The 20646-nt window shown below is 34.5% G+C and overlaps 1 protein-coding gene across 7 annotated transcripts in view; it reads right to left on the bottom strand.

Moving 5' to 3' along the window:
* Positions 1-20646, bottom strand: part of LOC149783441 (1-phosphatidylinositol 3-phosphate 5-kinase-like) — a 166982-nt gene that overhangs the window by 7256 nt on the left and 139080 nt on the right. For all 7 annotated transcript variants that reach the window (XM_089931676.1, XM_089931681.1, XM_089931678.1 and 4 more), the window contains 8 exons: positions 20292-20384; positions 18733-18829; positions 16351-16430; positions 15336-15439; positions 11451-11579; positions 10114-10210; positions 5906-6067; positions 1998-2066 (listed from right to left, as the gene is read on the bottom strand). In XM_089931676.1, coding sequence (XP_089787802.1) covers positions 1998-2066; positions 5906-6067; positions 10114-10210; positions 11451-11579; positions 15336-15439; positions 16351-16430; positions 18733-18829; positions 20292-20384 — 831 coding nt within the window. The remainder of the gene's footprint in view (positions 1-1997; positions 2067-5905; positions 6068-10113; positions 10211-11450; positions 11580-15335; positions 15440-16350; positions 16431-18732; positions 18830-20291; positions 20385-20646) is intronic.

The following is a 20646-nucleotide window of genomic DNA, read 5'->3' as shown; positions in this document are numbered from 1 at the left end:
ATGGATGGATGAATACATGGGTGCAGAGACAAATGGATATAGACAAGACCTATCACAATATACCCACATGCAGATATAAATATTAACATTTATACTTGCTTATAAGTCAAAGTCCAATTGCAAACAACATAGATCCTGATCAGCTGTTGCATAATGCATCAGCAATTCAGGGTCTATGTTGTTTGTTTTAATGATTATTTCTAACACACTGCATAAACTCAGTTCTTCTGACACATCATGTGATGGCAGATCTGGGTCTGTGTCATTTTCTGTTGCACTTGACCTATAAGTAAATACATTATCGCAATCATTATGAAACTGCTGATGGAACGGGATGATAAATGCTATGACACAGGTAAAGTGAAAAACACAATCTTTCAGACCACCCTACCAAAGTTGTGTATTCAAAAACACGATTTGCAATAATCTTTAGAGGAAAAAATTAGAGCGCAAAGGAGGAGATATTCTTTAAACACCACATTACATGTCTGAAGAATGTAGGCTAATTAAACAGTAAACAGACCTGCTTAGGGCATTTTATGCAGCTGATCATTACAGAATCAGTTATAAAGTCAGCCGGTCAGATACAAGCAACCACAATTGCATATATTACTTAAATGGCTATGAATAGCTAGGATGCTGTAATGTTGAGTCCTTGAACATTGCTTGAGATATTGGGCTAATGCTGTGAGAGACTGGGCTAATGCTGTGAGAGATTGGACTAATGCTGTGAGAGATTGGGATAATGCTGTGAGAGACTGGGCTAATGCTGTGAGAGATTGGACTATTGCTGTGAGAGATTGGGCTAATGCTGTGAGAGATTGGACTAATGCTGTGAGAGATTGGGATAATGCTGTGAGAGAATGGGCTAATGCTGTGAGAAACTGGGCTAATGTTGTGAGAGATTGGGCTAATGCTGTGAGAGGTTAGGCTAATTTCATAGGTAAGATATAGTGGAGCAACCCAGTTCATTTTAATTGAGTACAATCACTGAACAACAAAAGTTGTTACACATAATTGCATTGAATAAGAATGTTTAAGACATCATTACTAAAGATTATTGGCCAATTTTTGCAAACAGCATCAAGGTCTCTCTGAAGCTGGAGTTTTACTATATATATATATATATATATATATATATATATATATATATATATATATATATATATATATATATATAAAACATGACTATTTCGATGGTCACATAAGTGTAAAATTGCAGTTCATATATTTACGGTTAAATGTTGAAATCTGGGTGTGATTAAGGAAATGATGAGTCATCTACAAAATGAGCAAAGCCCAACGAAACTAAATTTCATAACTTCTCAATGGAGTGTGTGCAGATAAAAAGCTACAAGATTTTTGGAGTGGTTTGAACATCAGTCTAAAATGATTGTCAAGATAAACACAAATGACATATGTATCAGCTTCACCCCCCACAACAATAGAGAGCAGTAAAGACTGCATCTAATTAAGCAAATATTCCACAGTGTGGTCATGATATATGACAATACTAAGTCTACTAACTATGTTGCTTTTAAGTACATCAAATGCTTACAAAAAATATATATATTATTTCTGTTTTTCAATCTTGAATTACCAGTAATTTTATATAGGCTTATATGAAAAGATAACTTATTCTCAATTGAAGCCACTCTCTGCTTGGGACCTTAAAAAACACCTTTTCAGTCCCCCAAATGCCGTAGCACAGTCTGGGAATATGGCAGGCAAATGTTTTGTTCATACAGGAATAGGAATAATACTTTTTGAGTGTCAACAAGGCTATGCTTGTTGACTGACATAAAATGAACAATATACAACAGAGGACAGGTTATACATGATGAATGGTAAATTAAAGCTGTATTCTGATGCTGGAAGCCATTATGACCTTTAGCAGGGAGGCTAACTGGAAATTAGATGTTAACTGACAGAAAATTAATATCTCCATACATCTTCATATAAGTGTTAAGATATTGTTTGATATACAAGTTTCATACCTTTTTCACTGATGGTGGATTTCAAAAGAGTTTCAAGTTTTTTGTCCCATGTAAAAGTTCGTATATAATCTGGAATAGAAACAAATAAAATAGAATTAAGTGAAGAAATGCTAACACGTTAATAGCTAGCATTTTGTATCTTTACTTCTTTTACATTATATTAAGTTGAAATCTCTGATAGCTTTTCACTGTAATATTATTTTATTTTTATACACAACAGATTGTAAGTTACTCATGTTACTGCAACAGATGTATTTGGTGCAGGTGGACAAGGAATCACATCTTAATATATTTAAAAGTATAGAAATTAACATCTTTAGTATCGTTTTTTCAAATTAATGTAAACATGCATTCAGATTCAAATCTCATCATCACTGCAAACAAATAATAAGTATTTTCCTTCAACAAATTATCTACAAATTTAAGAGCTATCATCAAATACAGGATTTAAATTAGATTCTGGTGTCTGGGTAGATCAAATCCCAGAGCCCAATGTTCCAGACTATAAATTTTCAAAATAACAGACCTACCAACCCTAACAAGACTGTCTCAGTTAAGTAGGTTGATTTTTCTTCCCATAAGTCGGGCTAGTTTTAAGTAAGGTGTAACAAAATATCATGTATTGTAAATTTGGAAAACATGTATTTAAAAAGATGGGTATTTGAAACTGGTACAGCAATGGTAAATATTATGTTCAACTGAAAAGTTTTAAAAGTGACTATAAACCTTATTTACCTCTAGTACAATTGCACTAATTGCTGTCCCAATCTCTATGCAACTCATTGGTTTATTGCTATCTCTCAACCTGATGTAGTTCTTGGAAGTTTTTTCCATTTCACATGACAACAGCAATCATACCTCCTGCCACAAGACATACTCAAATTGATATGTGATTTCCAAAAAATGCAACTGTGTCACTTCCTGCTTTTATTCACAAGAATCTGATTATTCCTTTTTATTCTTCTGAACTCTCTTTCTGAGGCTTATTTTCCCTTTTTTATTCAACAGGTATTGGTTGTTGGATGTAACTTTCAATTTTTTTTATAATCAACAGTTTGATCATGTGAACACTTTGCATGAAAAATATATGCAGTTTAAATCCACTAAATCTAATATGAAACCCAGATCTAAATCAAGCATGGATGAGCCAATTATCCAGCTTTTACTGCAAAAATCATATTTCATAGATTTGCCTTTTTTCTTTAAGTTCATATTTTAACTGTCATTTTCGTAAGACTAACAGTACAATCAGATAGGCTGGCAGGTCTGAAGCAGGCAAGTAAAGTTTTACAAGGCACTAGTCCAAAAAAAGTGCTTAAATTTTAAAGTTGGGCAATTGCTAATTTTCATACTCTGATCACATTATCAACTTTTATCTAGCTATTTAGGCCACCAAATTATCACTGAATCCAAACACTTCAAAGAAAACAGATTCTGTATGATTTATTTGTATTGTTTTATATGAATTTGTCATCTTTTCAATACTCAAGCAAGATACTCCAGAATGGATCACCCATTGGTTTCAATGCACCACATCAGTGCAATGAAATTAATGAACAGAGCCTTAGTGACGTAAGTATCCACTTTCCAATATCAACTGATTCAATGACAATAATGAGACTTATTTTTTTAAAATGATTATACAGTGTATAAACTTCAATGTGAAATGTTGCAAATGTGTGTTATGATTTGGGTTTTTAATGTAGCTTTAACAATATTTCAGTCACACCGCTGCAACGTCTGCAGTGTGGCAGTTTACAGAGATGTCTAGTACTGGGGCATCATGCCTCAGACATGTAGCCTGATGTCCCACCCAGGCACATTATCCTGACACGAGGCCAACCATTTCCTAACACTAACCTCTTAATGCTGAGCGCCTAGTGAGCCATTTGTTAGTACCATTTTTATACGTATGAATCAGCTAAGTTTGAAGTCATGACCTTCCACATCTGAGGCAGACGCTCTAAGCAATAGGACACTGGAGTGGGCAATTGTTGCATTTGAAGCAAAACAATTATGTAAATTAAGGAATGAGCTGTATTTAAATTTAAACGATAAAATGTATGTGATGACTGCTTTAGTAGAAGCAGAGGTTAAATGAGGCATCTTTTCAGTTTGAGTAAAATTAATTTTCTAAATTATTTTTGCAAAGATGGTCAGAAGGAAGATACAGAGAACAAAATTTCACATCAATATGAAGGGATAAAACATATGGGTGATACTGAATTTAAGATAGTGGGTGACAATGAATTTAAGATAGCTATTTCTCCAAAGAGACATAAGCCAGACTCTGTCAGAAAAAATGTCAAATAGGACAGCTTTGGGACAAAGAAATTTTTAGCCTCACTGGGTTGAAATGTGTCCACTACTTGACTAAAAGAAAGATGTTTTGCAGTACAAAAAATATCTCAAACTGGCACAGGCTGAAAACTCACCCAATGTATTTGTAAATAGAAATGGCAAATTTAGGATCTAATCAAGAATATCTCATCAACAGTTTTGGATCTCATAAAGCCTGTCAACACACTCTATGCATGACACTAGCCAGCATATGCAGAAAATGTCTGATGTTAGAGCTGCTGACACTCCACTAGGAAAGGTCATTTCAAAACAAAATGAGAATTAAATGAAAAAATAAATAAATGAGAACTCCCTCTGATACAGTCTAAACCTTAGCCCAATGTGGAAAACGATTTTCTGTCAGGGAAATGTTATGTACACTCCTGAAAAAAGGATGGCATTAAACTTTGTGCTAATTACAAGAAATAACTCTGGGCAAGAGATTTTGTTCTGCCAGTTGATCAAGTCTTAAGACAAGAAATTAGGGAATCTCTGAGTTCCTGTAAAATTCTTTCCATTCTTGATGATAGATGTACTGATGCTAACAAACTTAATCAACAAAAGCTAAAATACAAGATACCTTGACTATTAAAAATACAAAATTACATTCATTTTGTTTTTCTTCTAGGGAATGAAATGCACACATCTCATCAAATCTTGGTGTGAGACTGAAACTTGGGGATGAGTGAGAATGTGGAATGTAGGTGGGACCCTTGAATTTTCTGTCTTAGACAAGTTAAAAAAAACTTGTTTGTGTGCTACTATCATTTGCTACTTAAATAATCCATAGATATATCTGGCTAAGGCAAATGCCAAGGGAGTTCTCATTTATTTTTTCATTTCTTTCTCCTTCTGTTCTGTCGCTATTTGTGCAAGTAAAATTCCAAAACTTTGCAGTTATCTGCAATGGGTTAAACATCTAGAAGAGAGGAGACATCCTTTGATCCCTAGAGTGTGGGTCAGGTAAACGTTAAGAACAATTACGTTTTTTAATATTTTCTGGTCAAACTTTACTTATTGTATTGACAACAGGAAGCTGCATCAATCTGTAAGATTTTTCACACTAACCCCTGGTTTTATGTGTGGGGGTGGGGAAGGAGTAGTTAGTTCTGGTGGGAGGCCTATGATGCTGGGCTTATTAAAACAGTAAAAGGCATGCAATCTGCAACAGCCAGCCTATACAGCTGATCTAGTATCAGTTTGCTTTTTAGTTTGTTCTGATTTCTCAGTAACAGAATCTGCAAGTATACTGCAGCTCCTGTCACAAGGTAAGTATAGACAAGGACCATAGATTAAATCCTTAAACATTCTTTTAATATTGTTATTTATTTCATTAGATTTTAGTAACTGGCTGCCGAGAACCAGTTTTATGATCTCACATAAATCAAATAAGCTATTTTGTGCATTTTCATAATGCAATCATTTTAAAATATAACTCAGTATAAATCAACCTCACTTTTATGACACCAATGAAAAGTAGTATAATAAGGTTGCACTGTGTTTGTTTGATTTCAAATGCCTTACAGACACACTGCATTATGGCAATCTGCAATTGCCACATTAATTACCTATGATTCCCACCACTAGTTCCCTGCGCTGCTCATCGACTCCAACCAAAAGGGAGTAGTCCATAACCAGATTTCTGGATAAAAACTGGGAATCCTGGCTAATGGCCATGGTCAACAGAGTTTTAGAATGAGGTCGAATATATAGAGGACAGTCGACAGCCCCTGAAATGAGAGCAGTAAGGATGAGCACTAGTGAAATATTGTCCTATTTAGCTTTTGGAAAATGAATACTATATTCTTATAGCTAAGGGCTCTATCAATCCCAAACCACTTAAAACTGTTTAGGGTGATAGGCACTTCTATGTGCTACCCTTAACTGAGCAAGTATCTGCAATCAAAGTCCATTACAAAGACAAATATGGAAAAAGTACCCTCTCATTAATGGTCCATGAAATACTGTACATAAATATTTAAAAGTTGGATCCAAAAGCAAACTTCATAGAATCAGATCTGCCAGCATATTATGTGCCATCAGATCTGGGTTTAAGCAGTTTGATAGGAATAACAAGTAGAACCAAGAATACCAACCCTGACCAGACATTACACTATGTGCCAGCAGATCCGGATTATGTTGTTTGCAGCTAGACAAATCTTACAACTGAGTATTTATGGTAATACCTTATTCAGTATAAAAATTGTACTAAATTTGCACAGGATGAAAACAATGGATTTTTTAAATCAAATGCTCACCAAAAAAATGTACATTGATGACTGAATTTTTCTGGTATGATACAGTCACTGAAATCAAAATGGAGTTGAGAAACAGAAAGCATGAGTAACAAATTTATGGCAGATCATAAATTGCATCTGATTTTCCAAGATCTCTTAGTTTTTACTGAATGTATTATTTTCTTTCCTGTAACTATTACTTTGGTTATTAAAACTGTACAAGCATTTTGCTTTCTTCATTTTCTTCAAAACCAACAGAAATCTGCAATTATGTTATTTTATCACCAATCCCTCCCAGAGTTCACTGGCTCAAAAATACTTTCACAACAAGTGACACCATAATGTAACAATCATGCTATTTTGAGCTGTGCAATAAATGATAATATTAAAAAAACAAATATCCTTAAATCTCACAGATACAGGACAGCATATAATTTTTGAAGGAATGGTGAGCAATTTGCTGATATAAATATGCTCCAGCCTCTTCCACATCCCATCCCACCCAAATAAATTTGTCGTTATGTGTCATCAGGTGATGACCAAAATAATGACCAAGTTTCATATCAATCCATCAAAATATGTTGGGGTTTAGTTGCACACGAGACTGTGCTGGATAGATGGATGGACAGATTGATAGATAGATGGATTGAATGAGTGGAAACAAAATATTAAAACATGCTTCACTCCTTGTATAGCGGCTGTTGTTGTTGTTGTAGGGTTTAACGCCATTTTTCTGAACAAGATAGGCTATACATGGCAGCCAGTATAAATTGTGGAGGAAGAACCTGTGAAAACCCATGAAAGAACCACCAACCCATGAGAAGCTACTGGCGTGCTTTCTCACGTACCCACATTGGCCGAGCCCGAGACTTGAACCCACATAGACAGAGGTGAGATGGCAGTGATCTATAACAGTGAGTGCTGTAAACCATTTGGTCCCTTGTGGCCTCTCTATACTATGAATAGATTATACTTGGGAAGACTTGCAGTTACCATTATGTACTCACCTATCGGTTGAGTACAACTGCAAAAATAGACCCTGCCCTGACACTGCATAAAGCACCAGCAGATCAGGGCTTTGTTGTTTGTTCTCCTGATGACTCCTAACCGACTGCATAAGCCCAGATCTGCCAGAGCATTGTGCAGACGGAGATCTGGTCTGTTCATTCTGCATTTGTACTGGGCTTACAAGTGAGTATACGAGGTGTTCATTCCCATTCCTGGGTCACACGAATGTGATACTTAGATAAATCAAAAATGCATTCACAGAAGATTTACATTAACAGGACTAGACTATATTCAAGATTTGTATTAATCACATTATTACAGTACAGTGTTAGCTGAGATAATAAAACTAAATTAATAATTTATCATGATTATATAATATTTGAAACCTCATGATATCATAAATGTATAATACATAGCAAAGACATATGTCCAAACTGTAATTCTGCCATTGTACCACATTAAACATGATTCATATTATTTTGAATTGATTTATTCCAAAACCCCAAGTAAATGAACAGGCATATTCAAGTTATTCCTCTGATATATCCACTAACTGGATTTAATAAAAATCTATTCATACTTGTTTTTGTTATCCTGCTCACAAGCCATTACAGATAAACACCAGATTCAAGATTTTTGACAATAAACTCATCAGCCTGCTATCAACTTATATTTCACTAAACAGGTAAATACAATGCCTGTTCAATATTCCTGAAGAGTGTAACTAGATTTTCATGATAGCTGCCATCATGGGCATATTGGTACGTAGAACTGGAACCATTTCATCCAGGACCAACTAAACAGTGCAAGAAGCGTTTCTGTGAAAACTTCATGTCAGCATCACTATTTGCTATACAGGAGATGTGATAACAAGATTTTAAAGATAACTGCTGTTATCAGTTATTTTGTAAAGTTAAATCAACACCATTTTCATTTCAGACAAATTGCAAACCTTAAGATATGTTTCTGTGGAATCTCTATGTCCAAACAATCATCTGTCATGATTGAACAGCCATCAAAAGACTTTTAATACTTTGTCAAGAGGGGCCCTAATTACTGTATATACTCACTTAAAGTTAATGCTGACTCCAAGCGACACAGACCCTGATCTGCCATTGCATAATGCACTGGTAGATCAGGATTTATGCTTTTTGTTCTACTAGGTATCCCATGACAAAATGCATCAAAACATATTTGAAAATGGAACTCATTTCAGGTTTCAATAAGAAAAAACACGTGAATTTATTTGAAAGGCTGAACAATCCTTGGTGAAGCTATGCTACAAGAAACCTTAAATTTTGGAGGATGGGCAATCAGGGTCCACAACTCCTCCAATTAATGCTGGAAATTAACCTCATTCTAGGTCTCCTCAATAAAAAGCTGAATGCAAAATTTTGCAAAAGTCCTGTAATCCCTAATAATGGATGCTGCAGAGATCAACATTAGGACAGGCAATCTAAAACATGAAGTGGAATGCTGGAAATCAATTTAAAAAGATGGTAATGACTGGCTGAAATGCAATATTATTTAGTAAAATTATGCTGTGGAAAGCAAAGTTAGGAGTATAGAGAATCACGGGACATAACTATTCTAAAATCAACATAAAGCTGAACATCCAGTTTGGTTGGAATCTGAAAGCAGGAGACTAAAACTTACTCAATGTCCGATTAATGTAAAGTCAAATGACAAATCTGGTTGAAATCAAGAAAAGACTGGTGAAGTTATCTTGCAAAAACCATTCAGGGTAATGAGCAATCAGGGGACATAACTCTTCCAAATGAGCCATAACACATTAAAGGAACAAGTTTATGTGTTCACACCACACTGAGCTATGTAACCTTCCATGTGAAGATAGCAAATATTTTGTCAAAGGCCATGACTCTATCCAAAATCGAGTTGCTAAAACAAATTTCATTAGAAGCATATGTACTGCAGGTATTGAAATGTACACATAATACTGCACTAAAATATGCAGAACGTTTCCTCAGCAATGCTGTTTACAAAGCCCTTCTATAGATGAGATGTAGTAATGATGGAAAAGGGATAATAACTAGGTCACAAATGAACTTTGAAAGATTAGAACTTTAAAAGGCATATCTACAAGTAATAGGCAATTCAACTACCAAATGGCATCTCTTTATGTGTAATCGTTACCAAGGCATGCTTGTTACTAGCAATATCTCATGCGAAGATATTAGTTTTATAGTCAAGTGTCATAACTCAATTCAAAATGGCACTGAGAAGACAAATTCCGTAAAAAGGCACAGTTAGGGCTATGAGACACTGTACACTCCGAACTGTATCAGAATAATTTAAATAGTTCATAAGCCATGCTGGTTACAAGGATAAGCTGTATTGATGAGATAATCTTTGTTCTGATAATGGGCAATAACACTATTAAACTGATGGATAGAGATACTGATAAAAATGGTGATTGACACAGTGCTCTTCTTAATTAAACTTAATCAAGTTCTATTTCCACAGAACAATGAATTAAAAATTACTTTTGCATTAGGCTCTCACAAACATACCATGTAGGAAATTCTCATCCAACAGAACCAATTCTTCTTCTCTCTTCTGTGTGGTGTTCACCAGTCTATTTCTTCTGGATCCCTTGAGATCAAATGTCTGCAAAAAATTGGAAAACAATGTAACTGCAAATGGTATATAATACGCATACAATTATCTTACTAAAGGTCAGTGTGACCTTGGCCATGACCTTTAATCCTGAAAATAGACTCACAATCTCATCGAAGGCAACCTACCTCTGAAGTTTGATAAAGGTATATTCTGAAGAACTCAATTATAAAACAAATGCTTCCTTCCTCAGATTAGTGTCCATAACGTCTGATTTAATAATGTAACAGTAAATACACTTTTTAGCTGACTCAAGGGCAACATCATATGTGAACTAGCTCAAAAGTCCTGTCCATCTGGAATCAACAAAGACCATGATCTGGCACCACATAATGTGTTGTCAGATCTGGGTCAATGCAGTTTATCAGGAGTAATCTGTAGAACAAATAAGATAGACCCTGATCTGATGGCACATTATGTCAAGGCAGGTCAGCATCAACGTTGTTTGCATCGGGTCCTGACTTGTGATGTCTAATAGTGACAAGTAATTGTGTAGGAAACCTGTTATTTTTAAAGATTATGGTTAGTAAGACCATCACCTTTCAGACTCCCAAAGCAACTAACTTCTCTACACCATTTAAGGCAATGCATCTGCAAAGTTTGGTTATGGTACATCAAGCAAAACCAAAATTATTTGACAGTAACCACTATCTCACTGTCAGTCAGTGTAACCTTGATGTTTGATCTTTGTTTCAGAAATCTATACAATAGTTAATTGATTTTTTTTGGTGGAAAAAACTAAGTCCATTAATTTATTTATGAATGACTTGTGCTGATCACAAGTAATTTCACTGTTGTTGTTGTTTAGGGTTTTATGACATTTTTCAACAAATGATACATGGCAGGCAGTATATCTAGTTGAGGCAGAACTCAGAAAAATGCCAGGAATAACCACTGATCAATTGGAAGCTACTGGCAAGCTTTCTCATATACCTGTGCTGGCCAAGCAGGAGACTTGTACCCACCAAGACAAGTGAGATGTTAGTGATGTGTGAAGACAAGTGCCTTAGGTCACTCGGCCACACAGGTCTCCATATCAAGGAATAAACAAAATGAATTGAAGTGGAAAAATTGGAAACTTCTGAATAGAAAAATTACATATCTCATTTTCCATACAAACTTGTAATAAGCAACCCTTCCTACTTTACAAATTTGATGGGAGAAAAATGTCTTGGTTCTACAGGAATATGAAAATTTTTTTGTTTACTTCCCTAAACCTGTTGCATGTTACCTTGGTGATATTCTTGTCATAGAAAAGGTTCTCCACCACTAGAATATCTTTTTTCAATGCATTGTTGGTATAAGAGTTTCGAAATCCTATTCTGTAAACACCAAGAATTTTGGCAATGGCTGTGGGCTTCTGAAAATGTAAAAAAGATGTATTTATGGTTTCAGTTTAGCTTCATAATTCTTTTTTAAAACAAATTCCAATAATGAAAGAGAAAAGACCATAAACATTGACTGCAATATTCTTCAAACTAAACTCTCATGCCAATGTTAATATGAGTGGTAAATATACAGGTAAGGACAATCACAGTTCATACAAACATCTTGAGACCAATATTACTGACTTTCCAAAGAATTTATAATGGCTTGTTATAATTTTTTTTCAAAGGAATTAACTAAATGAACTTACCTATTTTCAAAGTTGAGTTCTGAAACCATTTTTACTTTATTTATGTTAAGTCTATCTTCCAAATTTTAAAATAAAGCATCAAAAGTTTGTCTTGAAATATAAACACACACACACACACACATTTGCATATGTGCTTTGTCAAATTATTGTAATTGTATCTACCAAGCTATGTCCAATCTCTAAATTTTTCATCTTTGGAGATTCTACCATATCAATTTTTCTACCATTATATTTAATTTATGCATATTTTCTTTAGATCTCTTCCTAAGACAGTTTGAACAGATGGTAAACGTTAACTGTGTTATAACTACTGCCTCCTCAATGAGGTTGTCAGTTTTAACTGTGATTGCAACCTGGCCCACATACAGGTTTTGATCCATCAGGAGGGATATCTGTAGCTGAATGATACCTTTCTCAGAATTTCTTTTTTAAAAAGGAGGTCATCAAGGACTGTTCAGAGGATTCCAAAGTACTAGCTAATGTTTTGTGTATTTTGCTTTCACAAATGAGGAAAGGACATACTCCATTTTTCCTTACATATCTTAACCACTTTTTTTTACTATTACTATTGACAATGTGGTGACCATCTTTCCAATTGGTAGCTGAATGGGCATTGGGTTGGGAAAAAAATTGGACATCACAGTAACATACATTAGTGCTTACAGATGTCAGAATATTCCCCATTTACCATGCACAATAACATATAGTATTGGTAATATATGTCAGATTATGGCCCATTATATATGACAGATTATATCCCATTATATGTCAGATCATGGCCCTTTATATATGTCAGATAATGGGCCATTATATGTCAGCTTACGGCCCATTATATGTCAGATTATGGCCCTTTATTTATGTCAGATTATGGCCCATTATATGTAAGATTATGGCCTTTTATATGCCAGATTATGGCCCAACATATGTAAGATTATGGCCCTTTATATATGTCAGATTATGGCCCATTATATATGTCAGATTATGGCCCATTATATTTGTCAGATTATGGCTCATTATATGTCAGATTATGGCCCTTTATATGCCAGATTATGGCCATTATATGTCAGATTATGGCCCATTATATATGTCAGATTATGGCTCTTTATATATGTCAGATTATGGCCCTTTATATATGTCAGATTATGGCCCATTATATGCCAGATTATGGCCCTTTATATGCCAGATTATGGCCCATTATGTCAGATTATGGCCCATTATATATGTAAGATTATAGCCCTTTATATATGTCAGATTATGGCCCTTTATGTCAGATTATGGCCCATTATATGCCAGATTATGGCCCTTTATATGTCAGATTATGGCCTTTTATATATGTCAGATTATGGCCCCTTATATATGTCAGATTATGGCCCTTTTATCCTGCACAGAATAGTATAATTGCCAATTAAAACTGGAACATGAGTAAACCTGATGAACATTTGCCAAGTTACATAAAACGGGGACATGTGTAAAAATCCATTATGCTGTCCAGCATGAACATACCGAGTCTATGCAAAGAAATGCCTAGCATCCTACTGTAATGCAGACAGTCTCCTTCACATTGCTGTTACCACACAGCACAGATCATGTTCCCCACCTTCAGGACATGCTTGGTTTAAATGTCAATCCATAGGAGTAAATAAACTCACCTCTCTTATGATTTTTAGAAAACATTTGTCAGTTGAATGCTATTTTTCAGCACATAATAGGCATAGAGGAAGGACCTGGGAAATCCCTGAGAAAAATCACATGCCTATGGGAGATTACCAGAAATGTCTGTCACACATACATGCTGGCCAGTCTTTAGAATCTAACCCACACAGACAGAGATGAGATGTCAATAATCTGTAAAGGCTAGCATTTTAGACCAACCAATTTGGCCACCTGGGGCCACCCTCACTTTCAAAGTGAACGTCAACCAAAGCTGTTCTCTCAAATTACAAAAAGTTATCCAACAACAGCATTTTACCAAATCAAATAATGCAAATATGCATTCAAAAAATGTTTGATCTGGAAATCACTAAATAGAGACATATCAATGCAAATCAAACAACTCTACATTTAGTACAATTTTTACATCCAGTAATTATCCATTCAGACAAATATCCAATAACTGGAATGCTATCTCTTCTGCCAGATATAACGCTGCACCTGGTGAATATCCACAGTGGAATCACCATATCTTTTAATGAAAATGGAACCTCAACACTCCAACTGACATGACCAAGTTAACTATGCAATATCACACAGGAATTTCAACTGGAGATCAACTGACCAAATGTTTAAATATAATGTTTTCCATGCCAAATGTTCCACTGAATGCAAGGAGAATTGATCTTTGAATTCTAATTTGTAAAAAAAACAAAAAAATTACCTCCAAATATTATTGGCTAACAAACTGTGCAATAATGTTTCAACTTACATCTTGGACAATATTTTTCATGCACAAAAACTGAAAGGTGCTGCATATGAACCAGAAGAAAAAAATGAAATTCCTGAAATCACTTTTTCTTCTTTCTATCTAGATTCTATCCATTCAAAATAAAAACCATGTGATATACAGAATCTCAAATGGGTATTGTTTTAGTACTGGATTTATTAAATGTGTTAAATAATTTCCAATTTAGCTCACCACGGCATACAAAGCTGTTAAGTATTCAACTAGTTTCAAATTTAATAATTTAAGATCCTCTAGATACTACTCATGGTATAACTTGGTTTACAAATCAATAACTGCTAGAAAGGGCCATAATACTGATAATCAAAGATGGGACAGAATCTTTCTCTAGAAAAATTGATCCACTCTAACAACTGATAAGATCAAGAAGTTCTTATAAAATAGGATCATTTCAAAGTCTGTGAACCTGGGCTCATAAGAAACAAGAATAAATATATGGTTCTATTTAACACAACAAAAAGGCTACTGTTTTGTTCAAGAATCCAGTGACAATACTCACATACTGTGAATACATTAATTTTTGTGTTTATCAAATTTTGTGCTTTTGTGAAAAATGACTTGTTACAATCCATATTCTACCACTAAACTATAAGTCAAGTCCAACTGCAAAGAAAACTGATCCTGACCTGATGTCACATAATGAGCTGGCAGATCCGGGTCTACGTCAGTTGTTCTACTGATTACTTCTAGCAAACAGCAGTGCATTATGTGAAGGCAGATCTGGGTCTTTTCAGTTTGTAGCTGGACTGCACATATGAGAAAGTATATATGATACCTCTAGGACTGATTGAAATTCTTTCAATTTTATGCTCAGCTCTCCATCAATCTAGATACTTCTTGTTTACTTTAATATTGCGGCCATAACAGAAGTGTCATAATTTTGAAAGGTACAGGCTGATCAGTATACAATTAAATCAAAATGTATCTCTTCTGCTGAGTTACTTATTCAAATTTGAAGAACAGCATCCTTCCACTTTACCCTATGGACCCAAATGAAAATGTGTATGGAAACTGCTCATTACCTCATCCAAATAGGTTTTAATCATGTACTGGAAATACTGAGGTCCAAATTTTTCAAAGGACTCAACCTCCATTCCTGACATCTGTTTCAAGATGAATCTGTCATCTGAAAAGAAAACCTCAAAGATGGAAGTATCATTTCTCCCCGTTATTTCTAATATTTTCTGATATAAAACTGCATAAGAAAAACTGATATTCACTTTGGACAATGCATGCAAATTGATGTTGATAAGAATGGGGATCTGTATACTGACATATATGTTGTATGGAAATTCATGCACCTCTGGACAATATAATCTCAAATTAAGTTCATGCCAAGGGCTATTGTCCACTAAGCAGCCTTCTCTATTTTTATTCCAAAATCTTTCTTCCAAACTAAAAGATTGAACAGACACTGGGTGATGTAACTTTAGTTTGCTGAAAAATGCTGCTGTGCTGGTTCTGTAGGTAAGTGACTGCAATGTGCATTCAAACACGTTAAATCATCTGATTTAGTTCATATCAGGATTCATCATGTAGTTCAGGACACATGGTACTAATGGTATGGAAAAATGGGAACCAGTCTGGAAATGGATGAACATAAAATAGAGTATATATGGGTTTGACTGACCAGGATTGGTTGATAATGTAAGTTATGTTTTAGGAAAAAGATTCTTTGGAGAGCTTATCCTAGTTGTAAGTGAAAAAAAAAATAGAGAAATTGTTTTATTCATGGAATTTCAGTCCTTTAACAGTCTTGAGTTTGGAACACTCATTATTAAAATTAGCATCTGACTCTTTGGTGCGGAATTGAAAGCACAAGTTTGAAACACATGCAGGTCCAGCAAGTGCTGCGGCTCATATCCTTTCCTCTACACAGAAGCTGACATCCAGGTTTCATCTATACTGATAAATATAGGTTTGATCATGAGCATTCAAAATATTGGTGTTTGCATAGGTTTACTATGGGAACTGAATTAGTACCGCGAGTGATTCAAAGTTTTATGTAAGCAGGGGAAATAAACCTTAATAACCTACCAACAGTTTTACAGAATGTGGATCCTGAGCTACCTCCCTTTGCATCCCAGTACCTGCATCTACTGAGTGACCGTATGAATCTATAAATAAAAGATAAATTTATTATCTAATTATATTAGATTGGGAAACAGTTCCAAGATATATTGTAAAACTTATGCCAATAAAACTGAATGTGCAGATATTTTAAAACTTCTGTCCATTAAACCAATTGTATAGCAGGCCAGAACGAAGTGTTTGGCAACCTGGATTCTGGCTAAGCCTTACAGATCATATTTGTTGGACAAATGAGAACCTTTACCTAAACCTTTCTCTGTACACTTTTCAATCATTATTTCTGTTTTTAAATCTATCACTGCCTCTCATATAATGACACCTTAGATATGAAAAAATATTGTGAGTGGAAAGCTCTAATTCAGCAGTATATTTGCATATCTTACAAGGACAACATGCGTTTGTGTTTTTGGATTTTTAATGTAGCTTTAACAATTTGAGTCACATCACTAGGATGTCTGCAGTGTGACAGTTATACTGATGCCTTGCACTGGGGTCATGACCCAGATATGTAGCATTATGTCCCACCCCATCACATTATCCTGACACGAAGCTGACCAGTCCTAACACTAACCTCTTAATGCTGAGTGCCGAGCAAGTACCATTTTTATAAGTATTTGGTATGGCTCTGCTGGGGTTTGAACCCACGACCTCCCACATCTTAGGCAGACAATCTAGCTCTGTTGGTCAGGGACCAGTAAAACACATTAAACTGCATATAGTCTGTCAGCTAGTAAGTCAAATTAATTCTTGATGTTTGGGGGAGAATATTGTAAATCAAGACAGAAACCACTTCTCAATTTTTTTTTCATAAGTCTGTGTGTGTGAGTTGGATTTTTAAAGTAGCTTTAACAATGTTTCAGTCATATCACATTGATGTCTGCAGTTAGACAGTTTATAGTGATGTCTAGCACTGGGGCATCATGCCACAGACATATAACATCATGTCTCACACAGTCACATTATCCAGACACCAGGCTGACCAGTTCTATATTAAATGCCATAACTACAATAAGCTTATTAAAAATTATATTAAGTATTGCTACTAATCTGGAATTGCAGTTGGTTAAAGCGCTGGTCACAAATGGTCAAAATTCATGTGGATTAGTACCAGAATACAAACATAAAACATTATGACAAATTATATATACAACACACACTTTAGCTAGTCTAGATGTCTAACTTTTCACTGAGTGATTGTAAAGTAAACTTGAGGTCTGCATTACATCACTTATAATCTCTTTTTACATTTCTAAGCATTAGTGATTTGTAGTTCTTTTGATCCGACATATCTTAAAGTTTAAAAAGATCTCATATAACATCTTCCACAATCATTTAACATTCACAAGTCACATCAACAATGCTGGATTCACTTAACATTTTGCAGCAATATTTACTGTGTAGACTGGTCCTCTACCCTATTCTCCTCATTAATATAAAGAATCTACGAGACATTCATCTTGAGGAAACCCCTCTATTATCTGAAATTGATCTTATACAGCTGCTATAAACAGAACACATCGATACAATTTGGAAAGTAGCTGAGGGTCTATGATAGGTGTATTCTTGCATCATTGTTATGCAGAAACCTTCTCTCAAGAATATTCTCTTATTAATATATGTGATGTATGTAATTAAAAAAAAGAGAATATAATGCAAAACCTAAACTTCTTCATGTTTTATAATTTTGTTTAATTTACCAATGAAACAAAATTCATATACAGGTGTGCATGAGAGGTAATTTATTGGAAAAAAAAGCATAGTGATTACACCAGCAGCATAATGGCTGCCATGCATTTAAGCACTTTGAAATGATAGTACTCGATCACTACGACAGCACTCAAGAAACAGAGCCATAAAATCAATCACACCATGAACTAGTTTCAGTCACCAAGCCAACTGACCCATTAAAAAAGGCATGATTAAAATTAATCTCACCCAAAACTAGTCCTGGTCACTAAACCGTCTGACACATTGAATAAAGCACAATTAGCACTTTGATGCTTAAAGAAGTCTCACTGAGCAAGTTTTGCATTCAACAGTCTCACAAAATGTGGCATCAACCCTCCCCCCAATTTTTTTTATGTAGTTCCAAACAATTGAATAAAATACACAATTATTAAATTCTCATCTGGAGCTATTGACTGGCTTGTATTTTTAAATGATATAGTTTAACATAAAAATTTCTGATGGGTAGGACAAATGCCAAGCTTAGTTTTTAATACATGCAGTATATCCTGCAATTGCTGCCTTTCCAACAATATGGAGACCTACAAACCTTTGGTTCTACTAATCATATCTAAGTCAAATTTAGATAAGGTGTACACTTACTCCCCATCCCCAGCAGGAAATAACTGCTTTCTCAACTGTCGAAACTGTTCAGCAAAGTAAACTTTGCAGTAAAATCTGGATGTGGTGTCGGAAAATTCTGAAACAAATTGAAGATGATTTATAGAAAAGAAATCGAGAAATGCATAGGTACTTTTCTAGCATTTGAAAAATAAAGGAAACTAGTGAATCTCAATAAAAGAAAAAAGGTAATATCTAAATTAAAAAGTGAAACTGTGACTATATGCAATACTTAATTGATATATATTTTTGGGTGGCGGTTTTATCCTATCTGTATGCATTTCATGATGGGAATAGTTACAGAAAAATGTTTAACTATGTAAATTGACAGTATTCTATACACAATGCATATAGCCAATTCATCTTATCTTTAGTATTTCCCATAAAAGTCAAACCATATCATGCATGAATTGAATTTTCTAAAACCTCAGACCTGCCAATCCTAATAAGACTTTTTCAATAAGGCAGTCAATACTTTTCTGTAATTTAGACCAATTTTCAGTAAGGTGTAGCAAAATATCATGTCCTGATATTGTCCACCTGGAAAACATGCAGATGCATGATTAAAGACTGACAATGTGAAGGCAAACATGTTCAACAAAAAGTGCTTTGACCTTAATTACCTCCAGTACAGTTTCAGAAACTTAAGTTCCACACCAACGGGGCATAACAGATTCTTGCTATCTCTCATCCTGATGTAATCTTTGGTTATCTTTTCAATTTCATGTGGCAATAGCAATCATCTCTCCCATCTAAGACATTTAAATTATCATAACATGAACTTAACTATTGCTCTTCCTATTTTCCCCCCAAGAAACAGAATATTCCTTTTTATACTTCTGTGCTGATTCTTTAAACGCTTTTGAGTAGCAAATTGTCCCGTTCACTTTGAACATGTTTTGGTAGTTCGATGCCATTTTTAGAAAATGCTATAAGCAACAGCTTGATCATCCAGATGCTTTAAATGAAATATATGGGCAGTTCATAGCATCTGAGGGACTTCTATAAAGCTTCTCTGGTTCCATGAACAACTCCAACTGAATATAATAGGAAAGTGACAAACCAGTATCTTTATTTGAATGCAGTGTAATTGTGCTATTATTTCATGTCTGTAATATAAGGGTTATTTCATGAAGACTTGAGGTAAAATCATAAGGGTTGGAATTTACTTACTTAGAAGTGAGTATATTTAGTAGAGATTATGGACTAAGATTTGAAGATCAGCTTGTCTTTTTTTTTTTTTTTTAAAGGAATCCTCTGAAACCCTGAAAAAATATCTCAATTAAATTTTAACAAGATGAAAATTAAATGCAAAACAAACATTCAAAATATAAATCGGATTGACCTCGTCTTTCTTAATATTGTTAGCATAATCAGCAAATAAATAAATAAATAAATATAAATAAATAAATAAGTAAATAAATGGATAACAGAGAATGGCTTGCAAATGTACAAATTAGAATAATGCATTATTCCATCCATGCTATACATAAAAAGGTAAAAAAACCCCACCAAAACATGTGATGCAAAGCCGAACTTACGGATTTCAATATGTGGATTCATAGGCTGCTTCCCTGACTTTGTTTTGTCATTAACATCTGTACTCGTGGTAAAGACAGAGATCCCTTCCGAATCTGAAAGAAAAATGAAATTATAATCTCATAAAAAATAAGGCTTAAATCACAAGATTATTATTTTAAAGTACAGTATCTTTTCATTCAATTACACATCTCTCTCCTCCATCTCATGCCATCTTTCTCTTCATTTCTCCTTCCCTGACTATTCATCTACATAATATTGCATATGCTTGTAAAATTACAATGCTGACATGCTATGTCTCATCTATAAATCTGGTCTGACTGCAGACTACACAGAGCCAGATATGCTGTCACATAA

Source organism: Sinohyriopsis cumingii, chromosome 14 (assembly GCF_028554795.1).
Source record: "Sinohyriopsis cumingii isolate HCF-2022 chromosome 14, ASM2855479v2, whole genome shotgun sequence".
Taxonomy (NCBI): domain Eukaryota; kingdom Metazoa; phylum Mollusca; class Bivalvia; order Unionida; family Unionidae; genus Sinohyriopsis; species Sinohyriopsis cumingii.
The sequence above is the reverse complement of the archived record's forward strand: the minus strand, read 5'-3'. Positions and strand labels throughout refer to the sequence as shown.